Below are 18848 nucleotides of genomic sequence, written 5' to 3'. Positions count from 1 at the left end.
TATGTCGTTATACTCTATTTGAATAAATAATGTCGGTAACTTAACAAAGAATCCAGAATCGGCAATTTGTTCGTATGGTACCGTTAGAAATAGCATTCTTTGAATGTTATGAACAACTGCTGTATATTTTTTAAATTATAGTCATGGCAACATTTGTCTGGCAATGTGATTAGCTCTGCTATTGGCTATTGTCAGCCGACGTATCAAGGCATGCGAATTTTTCGAAAAATCGATGTTTTAATCACCCTATTAATCGATTTACTAATATATCGATTTAAATCGTAACCAAAGGATACTATTCTAATAATTATGTAAATCATAATAAAATATAGTTCTAGAAAATGGCTTTCTAAAAATCTATTTTTATAATAAACCATAAATATTATAATTGACGATCTTTTATCAGTAAAATCCGGGAATTAGATACATTTTATACATACATGCATAAAATCACGCCTCTTTCCCGGAGGGGTAGGCAGAGACTACCTCTTTCCACTTGCCACGATTCTCTGCATATTTGCTTCGCTTCATCCACATTCATAATTCTGTTCATACATTTTATCAATTTATTAAATTTGTATCTTATCATAATTACAACAACAAAGGGTTGTTTGTTCTTTAGGTCACGCGAGGTTTTTGCCATTTACATTATCTGTATAATGGAACGCTAGCAGAATCACTATTCTGCTACTTTTGTTTTCATCGAATATAAGATTTTTAAAGACGAAGAGAATTCTTTAAAAATCCGCATTACCTCGATTTTTTTTCGGAAAGAATCGCCATTCCTACATTCAGATTTTCAAGGGTGATAGTGATTCCCTGAACTGATTCAGTCCCATATATTAACTTAAGAAATCGATTTTTAACTTGAATAATCGATATCAGATCGCCACTTAATGGTCTTAGCCCTAGCCTTGTTTGTCATGTCAGCAGTACGCGAAGCATCGTATCGCGAACATCGCAGCTGATCTTCTTGTCATGGATTCTCGAGGAATCAATTAATGAGCTAGAATAGAAATACTATTTTGTTAATACTTGGAAATACAATTTGTGTAGTAAGGCTCTCTATTATGTTACGGTATTACTGTCTTAGCTGACAATTAATTATATAAAAGAGTGATTTCGGAAATGACGCTATCGTCCATTGCTATGTTGTTGTTTGTGTTATTAACCCTTGTTAGTCTTACCACAGCGGAATACAATGTAAAATGCATGAACGAGAGTGTTAGTGAAACTGTTTTCAAGCCTTCAGAGGACGGAGTTAAAGGAAGATTCGACTTAGAGTGGTGTACTAGTGGAAAACTGAATGCAACGGTATGGGAAATGATCCTGAGCTACAATTTGTTCAAGAACCAACACAACTGTGATAGCAGGACCCTACCGGCGCAAAAACATTCACATTTCAAGGCGTATTTTGAGCCTGAGGATGTAAATTGTACAAATGTAAGTATTGCAAACTATCTACCTTACACTTTTTTTCTAAGTTGTATAGGTAATTGCCACAAGATTTTGCAAGGATTTTAAGATTAAACGAACCTCGGTATTGACACTGCTAGATAGGATATGGTATTTTCTGAATACATCATCATTCTTGGTGCCATGTGGTTCCGGCAGTGCCGTGTGATACCGGCAGTGCCGTGTGTTTCTGGCAGTGCCGTGTGGTTCCGGCAGTGCCGTGTGATACCGGCAGTGCCGTGTGGTTCTGGCAGTGCCGTGTGGTTCCGGCACCAATACAAAAAGAATAGGACCACTCCATCTCTTTCTCATTGATGTCCTAAAAGGCGACTAAGGGATTGGTTTACAAACTTGGGATTCTTAGTTAGGCGATGGGCTAGCAACCTGTCACTATTTGAATCTCAATTCTATCATTAAGCAAAATTACTGAACGTGGCCATTCAGTCTTTTCAAGCCTGTTGGCTCTGTCTATTCCGCAAGGGATATAGACGTGACCATATGTATGTATGCATCATCATTCTTCATTAATCAGATTGTGTTTTTTGTGTGCAAAATCTTTATTACACAGAATTTTATTTATAACAAGGTACATGTACCTTCTATTTGTTGTAACTGTGTAATAAACGCTACTTCACACTTACTGTGTAATACTAGTTAAAAAAGAAATAAATCACTTGCAGTGGTGGACTTATCCCATGAAGGGATCAGTTAACCGACAAAACAAGAGTTGTGTTGCTGTGATGTGTATCATCCACTGAAGTGAAACTCCATTTTTGTGGGTATTTAGATAGAAAAAAAAAACTTATTCCTAAAGGTGTTTGTCTGTTTCTGTGCCAAATATCATCAAAATCAGTCCAGTTGTTTCTAACCCATCACCTACTAAAAGAATCCCAAGTTTATTAGCCTATCCATTACTCGCCTTTCGATTTCTTTTTTTTTTTAATATATTTTAAATATGTCTGTGTTTCTCTTTTCATTACAGTTATGTTTCTACACAACTCTGGACATGGTGTTCACCGGGTGTTACGTCCTCGAGAACTGGCTGCCGGCCATGGGCTCCCGCCGCGATTTCTACGGCGAATACATCGTTAACAATTTAACAAGACAGTCCTTCTTTGAGAACAAAGTCACTGCTGATGCATTTGATCATGAGTAAGTTTAGAAAGAGATTTAATTAGAATAAGATTAAAAGAATTAAGTAGCTAAGGTAAAGGTTTATGTATACATACACATAGTCACGTCTATATCCCTTACGGGTTTGACAGACCCAATAGTCCCGAAAAGACTGAATGGCCACGTTCAGGTGCTCGGCTTAATGATGGAATTGAGATCCAAATAGTGAAAGATTGCTAGCCCATCGCCAAAAAAGATCGCAATTTTATAAGCCTATCCCTTAGTCGCCTTTTACGACATCCATGGGAAAGAGATGGAGTGGTTCTATTCTTTTTTGTATTGGTGCCGTTTTGACTAAGGCAAAGGTTTTTAAACATGGGATTCTTAAGACAGTGACCTAGCTACCTGTCGTTATTTGAATCTCAATCCTATCATTAAGCCATACAGCTGAACATGGCCTGTCAGTCCTTTAGAGATTGTTGGCTATGTGTATTGGCAACATAAGGGATAAAGACGTGATTATAAGAATCGGACGGTCATGAACATAGGAGTGGTCATGAACATAGGAGTCACGTTAAGGTGCCTTGGCTAAAATGCGCTTGTTCAAATCCTACCTCGGCATTGTACCAATGAATTTTCTGAGTTGTAGTGTATTTCGTCTTAAGTTTATTGGTAGATAGTCATTCCTTTTGCTCGTTCGGACAATAAAATAGCTAAATAAATTTTTTTCAGGGATTATCTAAAAGTCCATTGGCACCTGGGCAATATAATCGCCAAAAATTTCGACATGATGTTGTGCAAGAACACGACTTGGCCAGAGCACGTATGTTTAATTCTTCTTCTTCAAATAATTTATACCAACCTCTTTTATTCCGTAATTTTTTATGCATGCGGCAGTGCCGTGTGGTTTACGACACTTTAGAATAGAACCACTCCATATATTTCCTATGGATGTCATAAAGGGCGACTGAGAGATATGAACTTGGGATTCCTCTTGTAGGTGATGGGCTAGCAATCACTATTTGAATTTAAATTCCATCATAAAGCCATACAGCTGAACGTGGCCTTTCAGTCTTTTGGCTGAACGTGGCCTTTCAGTCTTTTGACTGACCGTTGGCTCTGTCTACCCCGCGAGGGATATAAACGTGATTATATGTATGTTTACTAATAAAACAAGCGGCAGGCCGCCAGTTCTACATAAAAAGTCTATATGTATGTATGTGTGCCAAGGTTAAGACAGTACTTATAAATATAGGGTAAACATTTTCCTATACTTTATGGACTTTTGACCTTGTTTCCTTACCATGACCAATGCAAAAATTTAAATGGGACCTTATTATATGCAAACATGAAATAACGTTGCCTTCCCGGAGGGGTAGGCAGAGACATCTTTGCACTTGCCACGATATCTTTTTCTATCGCTTTTTCCTCGTCCGTAATTCTCTTCAGGCAAGGTTTTATGTTAATTTTATCAATGAACTGTGAATGGAAACTGTGTACCTAGAACAAATCAGGGACGTCATAAAAAAAGGTCAGGTCAAGAGTAAGAAGAAAATGCTGCAGTGCAGTTTGTTTCCGCTTCTTCTGCACTGACGCCTTGGAAGCGGCAGTAAACTTAGTTTTAAGTAATTTATTTGACGTCAACCAATGTAACCAAAAGATTTGACAATCATTAAGCGATATGAAGTATCCTATAATAATGAATAAAAACTTTGAATTTGAGTAATCGATTAGATAAGAGAGTTATACATTATAATGAAGCGAAAGTAGTATACAATGATAGTGGCAAGTGGAAAGAAGTAATCACTTCCTACGCTTCCTCCGGGAAAGATGGCGGGCTAATATCTATTTACGTATCATGATTGAACTTGTTGACCAAGTAATAAGTATAAGTGCCTTCGAGTCTTTAAGAGATTTCTGGCTCTGTCTGCCCCGTCAGGGATAAAGTCGTGATAAAAGTATTTTGCCAACAGCAGGAAGAGAACTGCGAGCGGATAACTGACAACTGTACGGTTCCCGTGTCTCGTCCGCACGATATAATATGCATCACGGGGTGAGTTAAACAAACTAAGATTAAGACAGCCCGGTTTCACCAACAAGTCCCTAACTAGCTCCTAACTAAGTATTACCTCTGTTTGACGGCCTCTGTGGCGCAGCGGTAGTACGCTTGTCTGTGACACCGGAGATCCCGGGTTGGAATCCCGGCTAGAGCATGATGAGAACTTTTTCTGATTGGCCCGGGTCATGGATGTTTATCTATATAAGTGTTTATTATAAAATATAGTATCGTTGAGTTAGTATCTCGTAACACAAGTCTCGCACTTACTTCGAGGCTAACTCGATCTGTGTAATTTGTCCCGTGTATATTTATTATTTTATATTTATTACCTAAGCTGGGGGGCCTCCTAAAATAACATACTTATCTAACTACATTTTCACCACGCTAGGTGTTACCTGTTTGGTGGGGACTTAGTTGAGTGACGTTTTGTGAAGAGTTTTTTTCTTTAAAAATGACAAATAATGTTCATTACAGTGTTTAAGGGCTCACCTTGTTGTGAGATGACACTTAAGCAGTGGTGAAAAAGGAATTTTATTAAGACACACTAAATGCTGTTTAGGTGACACTTAAAACTTAAGAATCGTTGGTGCAAATGGGCATAAGTGAAATGATTAGTGATTTAGTGTATTAATTTGAATTCTTATAGTTAAATATAGGATATATTCTGGGCAACAGCATAGCAGTATTGCCATTCCTATGGTAGAATAAAGCCAGATCAGATTTCTAAAATTATAGAATAATTACATCAATTCTTCTATTTTAGTGAATTTCTCGACGCAAATATAATAGTTTCCATGAAATTTTTGGTCGAATGATCTTATTCTTTTTGAAAAAAATACCGCGAAGAAAAGCTAGATTTTAACGTCAAAACTAATTTGGCATCGAAAAACTTGTCTATATTCCTTTTAATATGAGGGGAAGGCTACTAACCGTACGAGGAAAACTCGAGGCTCGAGCAGAGCAAAGCTGTAATTTCTTCACAAATTTACAATTACCTACTTGTGTAAAAATTCTTATCTAAATGACTAATAATTTCAATAGTTTCAAGTACAATATGGAATTGTTTTACCTCTATACTAATATTATAAAGCTGAAGAGCTTGTTTGTTTGTTTGAACGCGCTAATCTCAGGAACTACTGGTTCGAATTGAAAAATTGTTTTTGCGTTGAATAGACCATTTATCGAGGAATTTCGCTTTAGGCTATATAACATCACGCTACAACTATTAGGAGCGAAGAAATAATGGAAAATATGAATAAAACGGGGCTAATTATTTATCGTTGAGGGCTTCAATGATGCCACAAATAACTATTCCACTCGGAAGAAGTCGCGGGCACAGCTAGTATTATATACCTATATTATTCCTTTTTCTATGGTTCATTCAACCGCATATCAAGTTACCCCACATGGTACTCAATGACGCGGTAATAGATGCGAATTTGCAGTGAATATGGGTAGTTTGGTATGCCGTTGACAGTACAGACGCACTTACAGATTTTTCTATATGTATGCATTGATTGATTTTAGCCCCAGATACGGCAAATACTTCATGCAATTGAGAAACCGCGGGCCCTGGATAGTGTCGTCCGTGTTCAAGAAACAGGTCATCATTCAGTACAGCTTCGGTGAGCGCCTTTATTTTATTTTAATATATAAATAAATAAATAAAATATAAACCTTTATAGTGCCGTGTGGTTCCCGGGACCAATAGAAAATAGAATAGGACCACTCCAACTCTTTCCAATGGAGGTCGTAAAAGGCGACTAAGGGATAGGCTTATAAACTTGAAATTCTTCTTTCTCTCGTAAACCAAACAGCTGAACGTGGCCTATCAGTATTTTCAAGACTGTTGGCTCTGTTTACCCCGCAAGGCATATAGACGTTATTATATGTATGTATGTAATATAAACCTGCCCGCCTTTCCATATTATTTTCAAAATGCGATGCCCAAAGCTTTTATCTATCTATGTAAAAAGTATCTAAATATAAAAATAAATATAAATATGTGGGTTTTGTCACGAGTGAAGACGAATGAAGTTCACGGTCAAGATTTTCCTCATTATTGTATTGTACAAAAAAGAATAGGACCACTCCATCTCTTTCCCATGGATGTCGTAAAAGGCGAATAAGGGATAGGTTTACAAACTTGGGATTCTTTTTTAGGCGATGGGCTAGCAACCTGTCACTATTTGAATCTCAATTCTATCATTAAGCCGAATAGCTGACCGTGGCCATTCAGTCTTTTCAAGATTGTTGGCTCTGTCTACCCCGCAAGGGATATAGACGTGACCATATGTATATATGTATGTTGTATTGTACCTATATATCTAAAAAGTACAATTAAAAATAATTATGTGGGTTTTGTCACGAGTGAAGACAAATGAAGTTCACGGTCATGACTTTCCTCATTATTGTATTGTACAAAAAAGAATAGGACCACTCCATCTCTTTCCCATGGATGTCGTAAAAGGCGACTAAGGGATAGGTTTACAAACTTGGGATTCTTTTTTAGGCGATGGGCTAGCAACCTGTCACTATTTGAATCTCAATTCTATCATTAAGCCGAATAGCTGACCGTGGCCATTCAGTCTTTTCAAGACTGTTGGCTCTGTCTACCCCGCAAGGGATAAAGACGTGATCATATGTATGTATGTATGTTGTATTGTATATATCTAAAAAGTACAATTATAAATAATTATGTGGGTTTTGTCACGAGTGAAGACGAATGAAGTTCACGGTCAAGACTTTCCTTATTATTGTATTGTAGTAATTCATGTATGTTACGTTGAGCCTGCCCGTATCGAGGGTTATCAGTATTTCGTGATATCAATTACACACTGGTTTGTTTTGATGGTCTATTATCATATTAGAGCAGATTTTCCTTGGTCAACAATCAGGATTTCATTCAATTTCGGGTCTTCCCAATGACGATTTGTATAATTAGGTACGTTAGTATGTATTGGCAAATATGATTTAAAAAAATAACAGGGTTCATTATCCCGAAAAGGAAATTTTTACACGTTAATGAGTAATGATACTATAAGTACTTGGTGTTTTTATTAAAACCAATTTTTGGTGTGCTGAAGGAAATGGCTGATAACGGGATTTCTCTTTTAGGCGGTGGGCCTAACAGGTTGCTACTGCCATACGTACATTCATCCATATAATCACGTCTATATCCTTTGCAGGGTAAACAAAGCCAGCAGTCTAGAAAGACTAACAGGCCACGTTTAGCTGTTAGGCTTAAATGTTAGAATTGAGATTGAAATAGTGACACGGGCCATCTTCTTCAAGAAATCCCTTAGTTTGGGTGCCTTAGTGCCGGGAACCACACGTGTACATACATACATACATATGGTCACGTCTATATCCCTTTTGGGGTAGACAGAGCCAATAGTCTTGAAAAGATTGATAGGCCACGCTCAGCTATTTGGCTTAATGATATATAATATAATTGAGATTCAAATAGTGACAGGTTGCTAGCCCATCGCCTAAAAAAAGAATTCCAAGTTTGTAAACCTATCCTTTAGTCGCCTTTTACGACATCCACAGGAAACAGACGGAGTGGTCCTGCTCTTTTTTGTACTGGTGCCGGGAACCACACGTGTATCAGCGATTAATATCGTTTTGTCCCTCAGAGATACTGAACGTGACGTACACGATCAGCCGGCCGGCGCCGCCCGTCGCGTGGTGGTGCGGCGCGGCGCTGGCGGCGGGCGCGGCCGCGGGCGCCGCGCTCGTGGCGGCGCGCGTGGCGGCCGCGCGCGCGCTGCGCCGCCGGGTGTGGACGCAGTGGCACGAGAACAGGTGCGTTTGCTAACGTTGGTTCGAGATTCGAATTTTTAAATTTGTTTTTTTTTTTTAATCTGTCAATTTATTTGTCAAACAAAGATACAGTTGTTGAATAGTAATACAGTTCGCTATGTCTTGCTGTTTAAAGCATACAAATATTAAAGGTTCATGTATTATAATTATTATAAAAAAAATTACAAATCAAATTTAATCCATACATAATAATTCATTGTCAAGGAAAATATACCTAAAAAAAATTGTCAATGTGAATTCATAAAATAATTAAATAAATCTATAGCTTATCATCAATAAAAAATCGTTCAAAGAATAATAACATTTATCTATTAACAGTTTTTTTTTTAGGAATACTGTGAGCAAAGGCTGTTTTTTTAAAAAAAAAATATGTTTTGTTTATTTATTAAAGAATATACAGCACTAGAGACATTAAAATTGAATGTTTTAAAAATTGATGCCAATAAGAGATTCTTTTAAGCGATCGGCTAGCAACTTGTCAGTATATGAATCTCAATTCTATCATAAAGCCAAACAGCTGAACGTGGCCTTACAGTTTTTTCAAGACCGTTGGCTCTGTCTAACCTGTATGGGATGTAGACGTGATAATGTTTGTATCTATAAGAGATTCTTTTTTTAAACTTTTCTTTAAACTGCTTAGAAAAAATAAACAAGTAGAGATTAAGGGTAAAAAAAAGGCATTAATTTCACCCCTTTTGTCGTTGTAATACTAAATAGTCGAACTAAACGCTTCGTAGTTTCTTTTTGATTCGAGTGGCTAAGGTGTGGAATGAACTGCCTGCGTCTATATTCCCAGGCCAAAAACATTAAAAAGTGGAATAAATGGGTATCTCTTAGAAAGGCATGTATGTAATATCTTCGTCTTCATCATCACTAACCATCATGTGACACGTGGAAGACAAATGCCTAATTCAATATTGAATAAAAAAAGATACAGGTATTAACATACATACATACATACATACAATCACGCCTCTTTCCCGGAGGGGTAGGCAGAGACTACCTCTTTCCACTTGCCACGATCTCTGCATACTTCTTTCGCTTCGTCCACATTCATAACTCTCTTCATACAAGCTCGGCGGTTTCGGGTACTTTTGACCTGACCCTTTACCAGGACGTCCTTAATTTGATCAAGATACGTTCGTCTAGGTCTTCCCACTCCGACCTTTCCCTCCACACTCTCCTTGTATATCTGCTTAGTCAACCTGCTTTCATTCATCCTCTCCACATGACCGAACCATCTTAACATACCCTTTTCTATTCCTGTAACTACATCTTCTTTCACATCACAACATTCCCTTATCACGCTGTTCCTTATCCTGTCACTCAATTTCACACCCATCATACTCCTTAACGCTCTCATTTCCACTGCATTTATTCTGCTTTCATGCTTCTTTTGCCATACCCAACTTTCACTCCCATACATTAATGTCGGGACCAACACGCCCCTGTGCACAGCCAGTCGAGCCTTTTTGGATAGTTTCTGACTGCTCATAAAGGCATGCAAAGCTCCATTCACCATGTTCCCCGTGTTCACTCTCCTTTTAATATCACTATCATACTTGCCATCTGATGTAAACTTTGATCCTAGATATACAAACTCTTTCACTTGCTCCACTTTTTCTCCTCCAATCAAAATATTACATGCTGTCATTTCTTTCTCCATTTCAAAAACCAGTGTTTTAGTTTTACTTACGTTCACTTTCATTCCTTTCTCTTTTAAAGCTTCATGCATACAGTTTACCATCTCCTGTAACTCCTCCGCTGATGACGCCAGTATAACCTGATCGTCGGCATAGAGCAGACATTTGACGAGTAACTCATTCATCCTTAATCCACTTTTAGACTCTTTCAAATCTGTCAAACAGCTATCCATAAATAGGTTGAACAGCCACGGTGACGCAACACATCCTTGCCTAACGCCTTTCTCAATCTTAAACCACTCAGTGTGCGCTCCGTTTATCCTGACACAAGCACTCGAATCCTCATATAAGGATTTCAGTGCTCGTATTAAGAGACTGCTCACCCCATGCATAGAAAGTGCTGACCACAATTCATTCCTCTCAACTCTGTCATAGGCCTTTTCCAGATCTACGAATGTGCAATAGACTTTTTGACTCTTGGCCAAAAACTTTTCGGCTATGCACCGCAAGGAAAAGACCTGATCAGTACATCCCATTCCCTTTCGAAATCCCGCTTGAGCATCCCATATTTTGTCATCAGTTTCATTCCTGACTCTATTAATCAATACCTTAGCATACAATTTGCCGACGACGCTAAGCAGGCTTATACCACGATAATTTTTGCAGTCCAGCTGTGACCCTTTTCCTTTGTAAAGTGGCACGATAACAGCCTTACACCAATCTTTTGGTAGGTACTCGGCCGCTTCTCCAACACAAATTGAAAAGGCAGTACAACTGACTAGCTACTACGCCTTTTCCTGCTTTAAGCATCTCGACCGACACTCTATCACACCCAGCAGCCTTTCCCGCTTTCATACTCTTAAGTGCTTCCACAATTTCGAACATTTCAATTTCGCCTTCCATCTCATTCTCTTTTTCTTCGCTATAGCAGAAATCTTTCTTATTTCCTTCCTTTTTTCAAATAAACTTTCAAAATAGTCCTTCCATATCTTTAGTACACATTCTTCTCCTTTCACAACGCTACCATCCTGGCATCTGATCCTAGTCAGCTCTCTGGTTATAGTATTTCCTCGGGCTGACTTTACGGATTTCCAGAATACTTTCAGATTTGACTGAAAGTCTTCTGATAGCCTTTTATCAAAATCCTCTTTATACTCTTCTTTCTTTCTAATCACAGCTTTCTTAACCAAATCTTTCATTTTCTTATATTCCTTACATGCTTCATTCACATCTTCATCTATAACCTCTTGCATTCTTAAGTTAGCTTTTGCTGCTAACAAATCCAGCCATGCTTTCTTCTTTAATCGCACAAGTTCTTGCACATCTTTACTCATCCACGCATTTTTGTGATTTTTTCCTTTCCTTCTTCTACTTACACCACACACTTCAACAGCTACTTTCACAATTCTTTCTTTAAATTCCTTCCATCCATCTTCAATATCGCTCATTTCCTCTAAATCTTCAAATTCATCCTTCAGTCTATTAATATACTTCTTACCTACATCCATATCTTGCAAATTTTCTACTTTTACTCTTTCCAAAGCGCTGGTTTGCTCCCTTACCCTGTGCCGCCAGCGATTGAAGATACCCCTTATCCGGGATATCACCAGTAAATGGTCCGAGTCAATGCCAGCACCGCGATATGCACGGGTATCCAGCACTTTGTTCTTCAATCTTTCATCTACAATCACAAAGTCTATCATACTTTTTAAAATACCTTCCACTCTTGTGTAGGTGTGGATCTCTTTATGTTGAAACATTGAGTTCGACACAAAAAGATCCCACTCTAGACAAATTTCTAATACACTTCTTCCATTATCATTCACCTTTTCGTCACCAAACGCACCAAGCACCTTTTCATATCCATCACGCTTTACACCCACCCATCCATTAAAATCACCTAACATAATAATCTTCTCATTTGGCTTGGTAACTTTCAATAAGGTATTAAAGTTACCAAATTAACATTTCTTTGTCATAAAACATGGTGTCTGTAACACCAATTTTGTTGCTATTGAATAAGTTAAGAATCTAAATATAACGATGTAAATTATTTAAAAGATGCATAGGTGCACGATGAAATTGCGGCAAAGTATAGATATTTCTTGTTAATATTGTATGTATAGAAATCCTAATTAACTTTAAAATTATAGTTAAAGACCTTATAGTTAATAGTTGTAATGTCTGTAATTTGGCAAAATTTCATCATGTACCAATGTAACTTTTAAGACACATTTTGGCACAGAATTATTAATTGACTGACCTGACTTATGACTTATAAACCTGATCAGATACCATCTTGTTAAATAGTAAGACAAACAAGCATGTAAGTTCATAACAATTTTACGAGTTTCAGGCCGTATTTTAAGAACAAATCGTTAAGATTTCTAAACTACCACCACCGGATTATTATTATAGACCAGATAATTATGAAACTGGAAAAAATCTGGTATCATCCATTATTTTCCCTGTATGATTTGTCAAATCAGTCATTAAAATGTTGCTAAATGACTTACAACATGTGCGTCATTACATCTTTATTTTATGAATTTACGACATCCAAAATATGGCTTTATCACACCCGCTCTAATTAACTACCGCACACATAAAGCTGCGGCCTTGTAGTAAGCGGGTAAAATATATTTTTAATTATTTTTTAGTTAAGTATTGTCTTTTTTTTCATATGGCAAATATTGTGTTTAAATCAACCAAACAGTTACTTATTTTGCGTACGCTGCCTAAACTACAAAAGATAGAACCATAAAATGTTTTAATTAATTGTAGATCTTATAAATATCTACAAAAAAGTCCGCGACACACTATACTTTTCTTTAAAAAATAAGCAGAACCAATTTACTTTTGATTCTTGTGTTTATCATTCCTGATGTTTCTGTGTACATTAGTAATAAAAAGTACTGATCCCGTAGAATTTGCGTTAAAAGAATATGCACGCGGGCAAAGCAGTTAGTATTTAACACTCTCAAGTTAGTATTTTATAAATATTCTATACCGGGCCCGTGACTTTATTATAACTAATGGCGGCGATCTTAGCGATGGTAAAAGTATATAACAATAATTAATCAAAGTTCTCATAATTTTTCAATTTGTGTAGGTTCTTGGATTGTGGTCATTTGCGGTCCACGGACTATTGTCTTTACTAATTTTTTTTTCTTCTTTTTTTAATTATGATGAATTGGCATTTAAACTAGTAAAATTATTTTAGTCAAGTTTACAAGCAGTTGTTCCTACCCGCTGTTGTTAAAACCGAAGCCTAAAAGTGATTCAATAAGTCTTAACGTTAAAATGAGACATGAAGACTACGGCCGATTTTCATTTTCAAACTACGGCGTCATTTTTAACATCATCTTGGTATGAAATTAACAGTTTGCGAACCAAAACATAACTAATAATTATACTTTAAAAAAATTCTAGACTAATCTGAAAAAGATGAAAATATGCGATGACTGCAAGGAGTGTGCTGCGCTTAGAGTTTTAAGACAGAAAATAAATTTAATGATGACAATTTAATGATAACAATTTAATGATGACAATTTAATAATGAATTTAAATTATATAATGGAATACATAGCATATAAGGAAGGACATTTAAAGAAGAAAATCTAAAATGAATTCAGAAATGACAATTTTATAAAGCATTTTAAGGAAACAGAAGAAATCAAAAAATGAACTTAATAATGATAACACTAAGGTTTGTTAAAGATATATTTTCTGAAATTACATATATGTTAGTAGTTGTGGTAGCTGTAGACTGTATGTGCGGTGAAGGACCTCATAGAGGCAACAAATTCTAATGAAAGTTGCTATTGAAGACTTTACGTAGATATGTACTTTTATCCGTAGTTGTAATGCAATTTTTTTACTTTCAGATCTAAACTTCTATATGACACTTAGATACTTATTTGTATTTACTATACTGATACTAATACAACGGTTACCATGGGATTGTTAGTTAGGAAGAATATCAAAAATAATTTTTATGTCAAATATTCTTAAATTTTACGTTGAATAATATAGAAATTTTAAATTGATTATTTTCTCCTTCTATCTTTTGTAGGAATAAATAACTTATGTAATAACTATACTTCCTACACCTAAGTTAAAATTTAAGGAGATTTAAAGCGGACGAAATCGCGGGCAACAGCTGGCGAACCATTAAACTGATGTCGAAATACATACATATGATCACGTCTTTATCCCTTGCGTGGTAGACAGAGCCTTGAAAAAATTGAATGGCCACGTTCAGCTATTTGGCTTAATGATAGAATTGCATGTCGAAATCATTATCACTGAAACAAACGAATGAGTATAATCCTAGATTGTAATTCTAAGTACCTATCATAGTCTATCCAATTGCGTGTAATTCTCTCATTCATTGCATTATCTTTTGACCGATAACAGGTGATCATCCCACTAGATAACGCCAAATTGTTGTATGTTACGTAATTGAACGTTTACCTTATATTATGTCGTAATTCTTTTTAACAAGATCATGTTTACAGTTTTTCTTTATAAACAGAATGCAGAATTTATAAAACATGTCATTGTAAATTAAAAATCTTAAAATGTAGCGTCACTATGAAGAACCTTTCAGTCGATGTTAATTACGTCATCAACCGGAAATGGTTAACGGGTCGCCATTTTAGTGCGATTTCGATTTGATTGTGTTCGAGAGATTGAATCATATTTAAGGCCTGCTGCTTATTAAATGTTTTTTAGTTAGTCTTCTTTAAACGTTTTTTTTTTTAATCGCTTGCTCGGTTTCTACAGATAACGTTAAAACTTGGTCTAAAAAATGGCGGTTCTCGATCAGCTGATGTCTTGTTTCACAAAAAAAGTGACGTTGATTTTTATGTTGCCGCACCAGAAAATAAACTTACTGCTATTCGTGGGATTTGACAATGCAAAGAAAAAAATAGTTTCTACGAGCGTTAACGCTTGTAACGTAAATCACTTGTATGTAGCCAAGTAGGAAAGAGTTGGGAGTATTCTAGCTAGGGATTGCATTAATTACCTAATTCAATATAATACCACATTAATATTGATGACCTAACATATTAATGGTATGATTTTAAGTAACTTAATATATTTTATTAACTAAATTTAAATAATTTTCAATGTTTTCTATATTGCTATTACAAATTAAGTGACCCAATCACTTTATATTTTTATAATTTGATATTAACGTTTTTGGACCCGATATTCGTCTCACATAAATCTTCATAGTTATAAACGTATGTCAAAAACGTCAAATTGTGCCATTAGAGAATTATCTTCAATCAAATGAATTTCAGTAATTTATAAAAATGATTTATTTCATTATTCTTAACTTTTTCTTATAAACATTATTGTTTTGTATTAAACTGTAATTATATGCATGTTATAAAAGATATTTATTTATTTTACAATAATATGGATTAGTTTAGTACCTAGTTGTAGTTTAGTTTCGTATAGTGTGGAATCTGAAAGGATTGCTATGAAGATCTGTTATAAGTGTACCTTAGTTTAGTAGACCCTGTTTTACCAATTTTTGTAATTACAAATATGATTTGTTTCGGTTTACAGGAAGCAGGACGTCGAACTCGTGACCCAAGCAGAAACATTTCGATCCGTTTTATTCCTTTACGCGAGGGAGGGCGACGCGGGGGAACCGCTAGTGATGGCTTTGAAGGAACTCTTGCGGAGTGCGCAGTTGCAGGTACGGAAAAGTAGCTTTTAATTAGTTAGTTAGTTGATGGCCTTTGTGGTGGAGTGGTATTGTGTTATCCTCGGAGGCTTTATAATGTGGGTTTTATTGTCAATCTGATTTAAATTTCAGTGATCGAAAGTATAATAGTTTTATATATTCGGTGTTTCACGTCATTTAGTGATATCTTGAATTGTACGAGTTTTTTTGTTTGTTAACTCTTGACAGTATAATGTACATATAAGGACTGAAAAAAAAATGGCAATGAAAAACGATTTATTTGCTGCAAAATACAATGAAGTACAGTATATTTCATCCCTTATGTTTTGTATTATAGATGGCGTTAAATACGCACAAACGAAGCTGCTGAAAACTAGTTTGAATATAAATCTTTTTCTTTTTTCTAATAATCCAGGTGTACGATCTCTACAGTCCAGAAATAGTGAGTCAGAGTGCGCCCGCGCCGGCGTGGTGGCTGCGCGAGCAGCTGCAGCGCGCCGACGTCGCCGTCTTGCTGCTGCAGACCCCCGCGCTCGCCGCGCTCTACTCGCATACAGGTGTGACACACTGACTCACTGACGCGCTGATTGCACATACACACAGACACGCTGACACGCTGATGTACATACACACTGACACGCTGATGTACATACACACTGACACGCTGACGCGCTGATGCACATTATACACTGACACGCCGATTGCACATACACACTGACGCGCTGATGTACATATATACACACTGACACGCTGACGCGCTGATGTACATACACACTGACGCGCTGATGCACATACACACTGACACGCTGATTACACATACACACTGACGCGCTGATGTACATACACACTGACGCGCTGATGTACATACACACTGACACACTGATTGCACATACACACTGACGCGCTGATGTACATACACACTGACACGCTGATTGCACATACACACTGACACACTGATACGCTGATTGCACATACACACTGACACACTGGCGCGCTGATGTACATACACACTGACACACTGATTGCACATACACACTGACGCGCTGATGTACATACACACTGACACGCTGATTGCACATACACACTGACACACTGACACGCTGATTGCACATACACACTGACACACTGGCGCGCTGATGTACATACACACTGACACGCTAATTGCACATACACACTGACACACTGACACGCTGATGTACATACACACTGACACGCTGGTATATTTATTTATACAGATAATACAGGTATTAAACTCATGGTCAGCGAGTTATTCGGTGACCACGGATCATTGTAACTTGATTCGTAAAGTCCAAGATAAAATAAAATTACATTACGGCCGCGTTTCATACCTGTATTATTTATAAATAGCATGTCACCTTTTTGTAACTATTTCACAATAAAAACATTATAAATTGATATACCTAACTCTAGATTTTTAAATACGTTTTTGAAATAACCAAACAATATTCCAGTGGTCCCCCCTTCCCCCGGCGCGGACGCATCCCTACTGAACAGAGTGGTCCCCATGGAGCCTTCGCCCGGCGACGCGCTGTTGTCTCTGGCGCTGAGGATCCTGGCTGAAGATGTGTGCACGGTCACGCCCTACAACAAGTATTATTTGGCCCAGTAAGTATTGTTTTGCATAACAATATTTCCTATATTTAGGGTGGCCACACGCAACTAGTTCTACATTCATTCATGTTTTTTAAAGTAGACATATTTGTAAATTGACGTCCGATGAAAATGCTGCAGTTCATCAGTTAGAGTATGTACCGCCGCTTCTTTTACACATGCGCTTTGTAAGCGGTAATAGTATAATCTCTTAAATCAAAATCGAAACGAATGTATATAATCTACATTTTTCTGAAAAAGATCGATTTTTAAATCGAACTGAATCGTAAGCGGATTGTTTCACAAAAAAATTAAGGTCTAAAAGATTGTTTTTTTAAAAGTGTACTTTTAAAAAAACAATCTTTTAGACCTTAGTATAAATATAAATCCATTTTATAAAAAATAAGATACATATCATAATAACTAATCTTTTATCAGGTTTTTTAGTTTAGGCAATTCGATAATAACAATCATATTTTAATCAAATTAAAGTCTGATCAAGTATGAAAGAAGACATTTATTTTCAAAAAGTATTTATTACATGAATGAAAAGTTAATGCTTCATTTCTTAACTTTAAAAAAAATCAGGAGACGATTTCCAAGCGCGAAACATCGATTCCCCGCATCGATTCAATTCTGCATATCGATTTACAAAATCGATCTTTTGGACATTAAAAATCAATCTTCAATTATCCCAACCTCCGCCTCGATGTTTCCAGATTGGAGTGCCTAGAAACCGAGACGCTCCCGTACGTGGTGCCGTTCCGCCGCTACTCCATCCCGGCGCACGCGCGCGCGCTGTGCGGCGCGCTAGCGGCCAGCGGGGCGGCGGGCGGGGCGGCGGGCGGGGCGGGGAGCGGGGCGAGCAGCGAGGACGCGCTGCGGGCGGTGTCGCGGGCGGCGCGCGGGCTGCTGCGGCACGTGAGAGACAACCCCGGCTACTTGAGCGATCATCTGCTCATTTTATGAGGCGCCGTCCTCGCGTACAGCTGACACTGTCGGCTTTATCTACACTGCACCGGAATGTAGACGTATTTATATGTATGTGTGTGTGTACCATCGTTTCAGCCATGATCATTGTTGATTATCTGTTAGTATTACAGATTTTACCTGTGCTAATCGTGTTAGGGGCCATCCATAAATTACGTCACACAAATTTCATTATTTTTGACCCCTCCCCTCGTCCTTGTCACGTTTGTGAGAGTCCAGTGTGACGTCACATAATTTATACTTATTTTTAAATCTAGAAATAATTATTTAATTAAAACAGCAGTTCCGTATGTTTTTATTTCAATTTAAATTATTTTTTATAAAATTAGGATATATATTATAAAATGATACATTTAAACGAATTAACAAAATAAAAACGATTATTTATATTCATTAAAGAACAAACTTAATCATCTCGTGTCCGCGGACTTTGAACCCACTCATAGTT

At 37.0% G+C, this 18848-nt stretch overlaps 1 protein-coding gene across 1 annotated transcript; it reads left to right on the top strand.

The window, feature by feature from the left end:
* Positions 1 to 931: 931 nt before the first annotated feature.
* Positions 932 to 18379, top strand: LOC106137281 (uncharacterized). The gene is made up of 10 exons (XM_013338087.2): positions 932 to 1443; positions 2438 to 2607; positions 3301 to 3391; positions 4542 to 4621; positions 6155 to 6252; positions 8266 to 8434; positions 15679 to 15811; positions 16215 to 16356; positions 17272 to 17425; positions 18130 to 18379. Exons 1-10 carry the CDS (start codon positions 1129 to 1131, stop codon positions 18377 to 18379), a joined length of 1602 nt encoding a protein of 533 aa, XP_013193541.2. The 5' UTR covers positions 932 to 1128.
* The last annotated feature ends 469 nt before the right edge of the window (positions 18380 to 18848 follow it).

The sequence above is a fragment of the Amyelois transitella genome, chromosome 14 (assembly GCF_032362555.1).
Source record: "Amyelois transitella isolate CPQ chromosome 14, ilAmyTran1.1, whole genome shotgun sequence".
NCBI classification, from domain to species: Eukaryota; Metazoa; Arthropoda; class Insecta; order Lepidoptera; family Pyralidae; genus Amyelois; species Amyelois transitella.
The sequence above is the reverse complement of the archived record's forward strand: the minus strand, read 5'-3'. Positions and strand labels throughout refer to the sequence as shown.

Coding starts and splice junctions, on each gene's coding strand:
- LOC106137281 (XM_013338087.2), top strand. CDS start 1,129: ATGACGCTATCGTCCATTGCTATGTTGTTGTTTGTGTTATTAACCCTT. Junction 4,622..6,154: donor GATATAATATGCATCACGGG/GTGAGTTAAACA, acceptor GATTGATTTTAG/CCCCAGATACGGCAAATACT. Junction 15,812..16,214: donor TGCGGAGTGCGCAGTTGCAG/GTACGGAAAAGT, acceptor CTAATAATCCAG/GTGTACGATCTCTACAGTCC.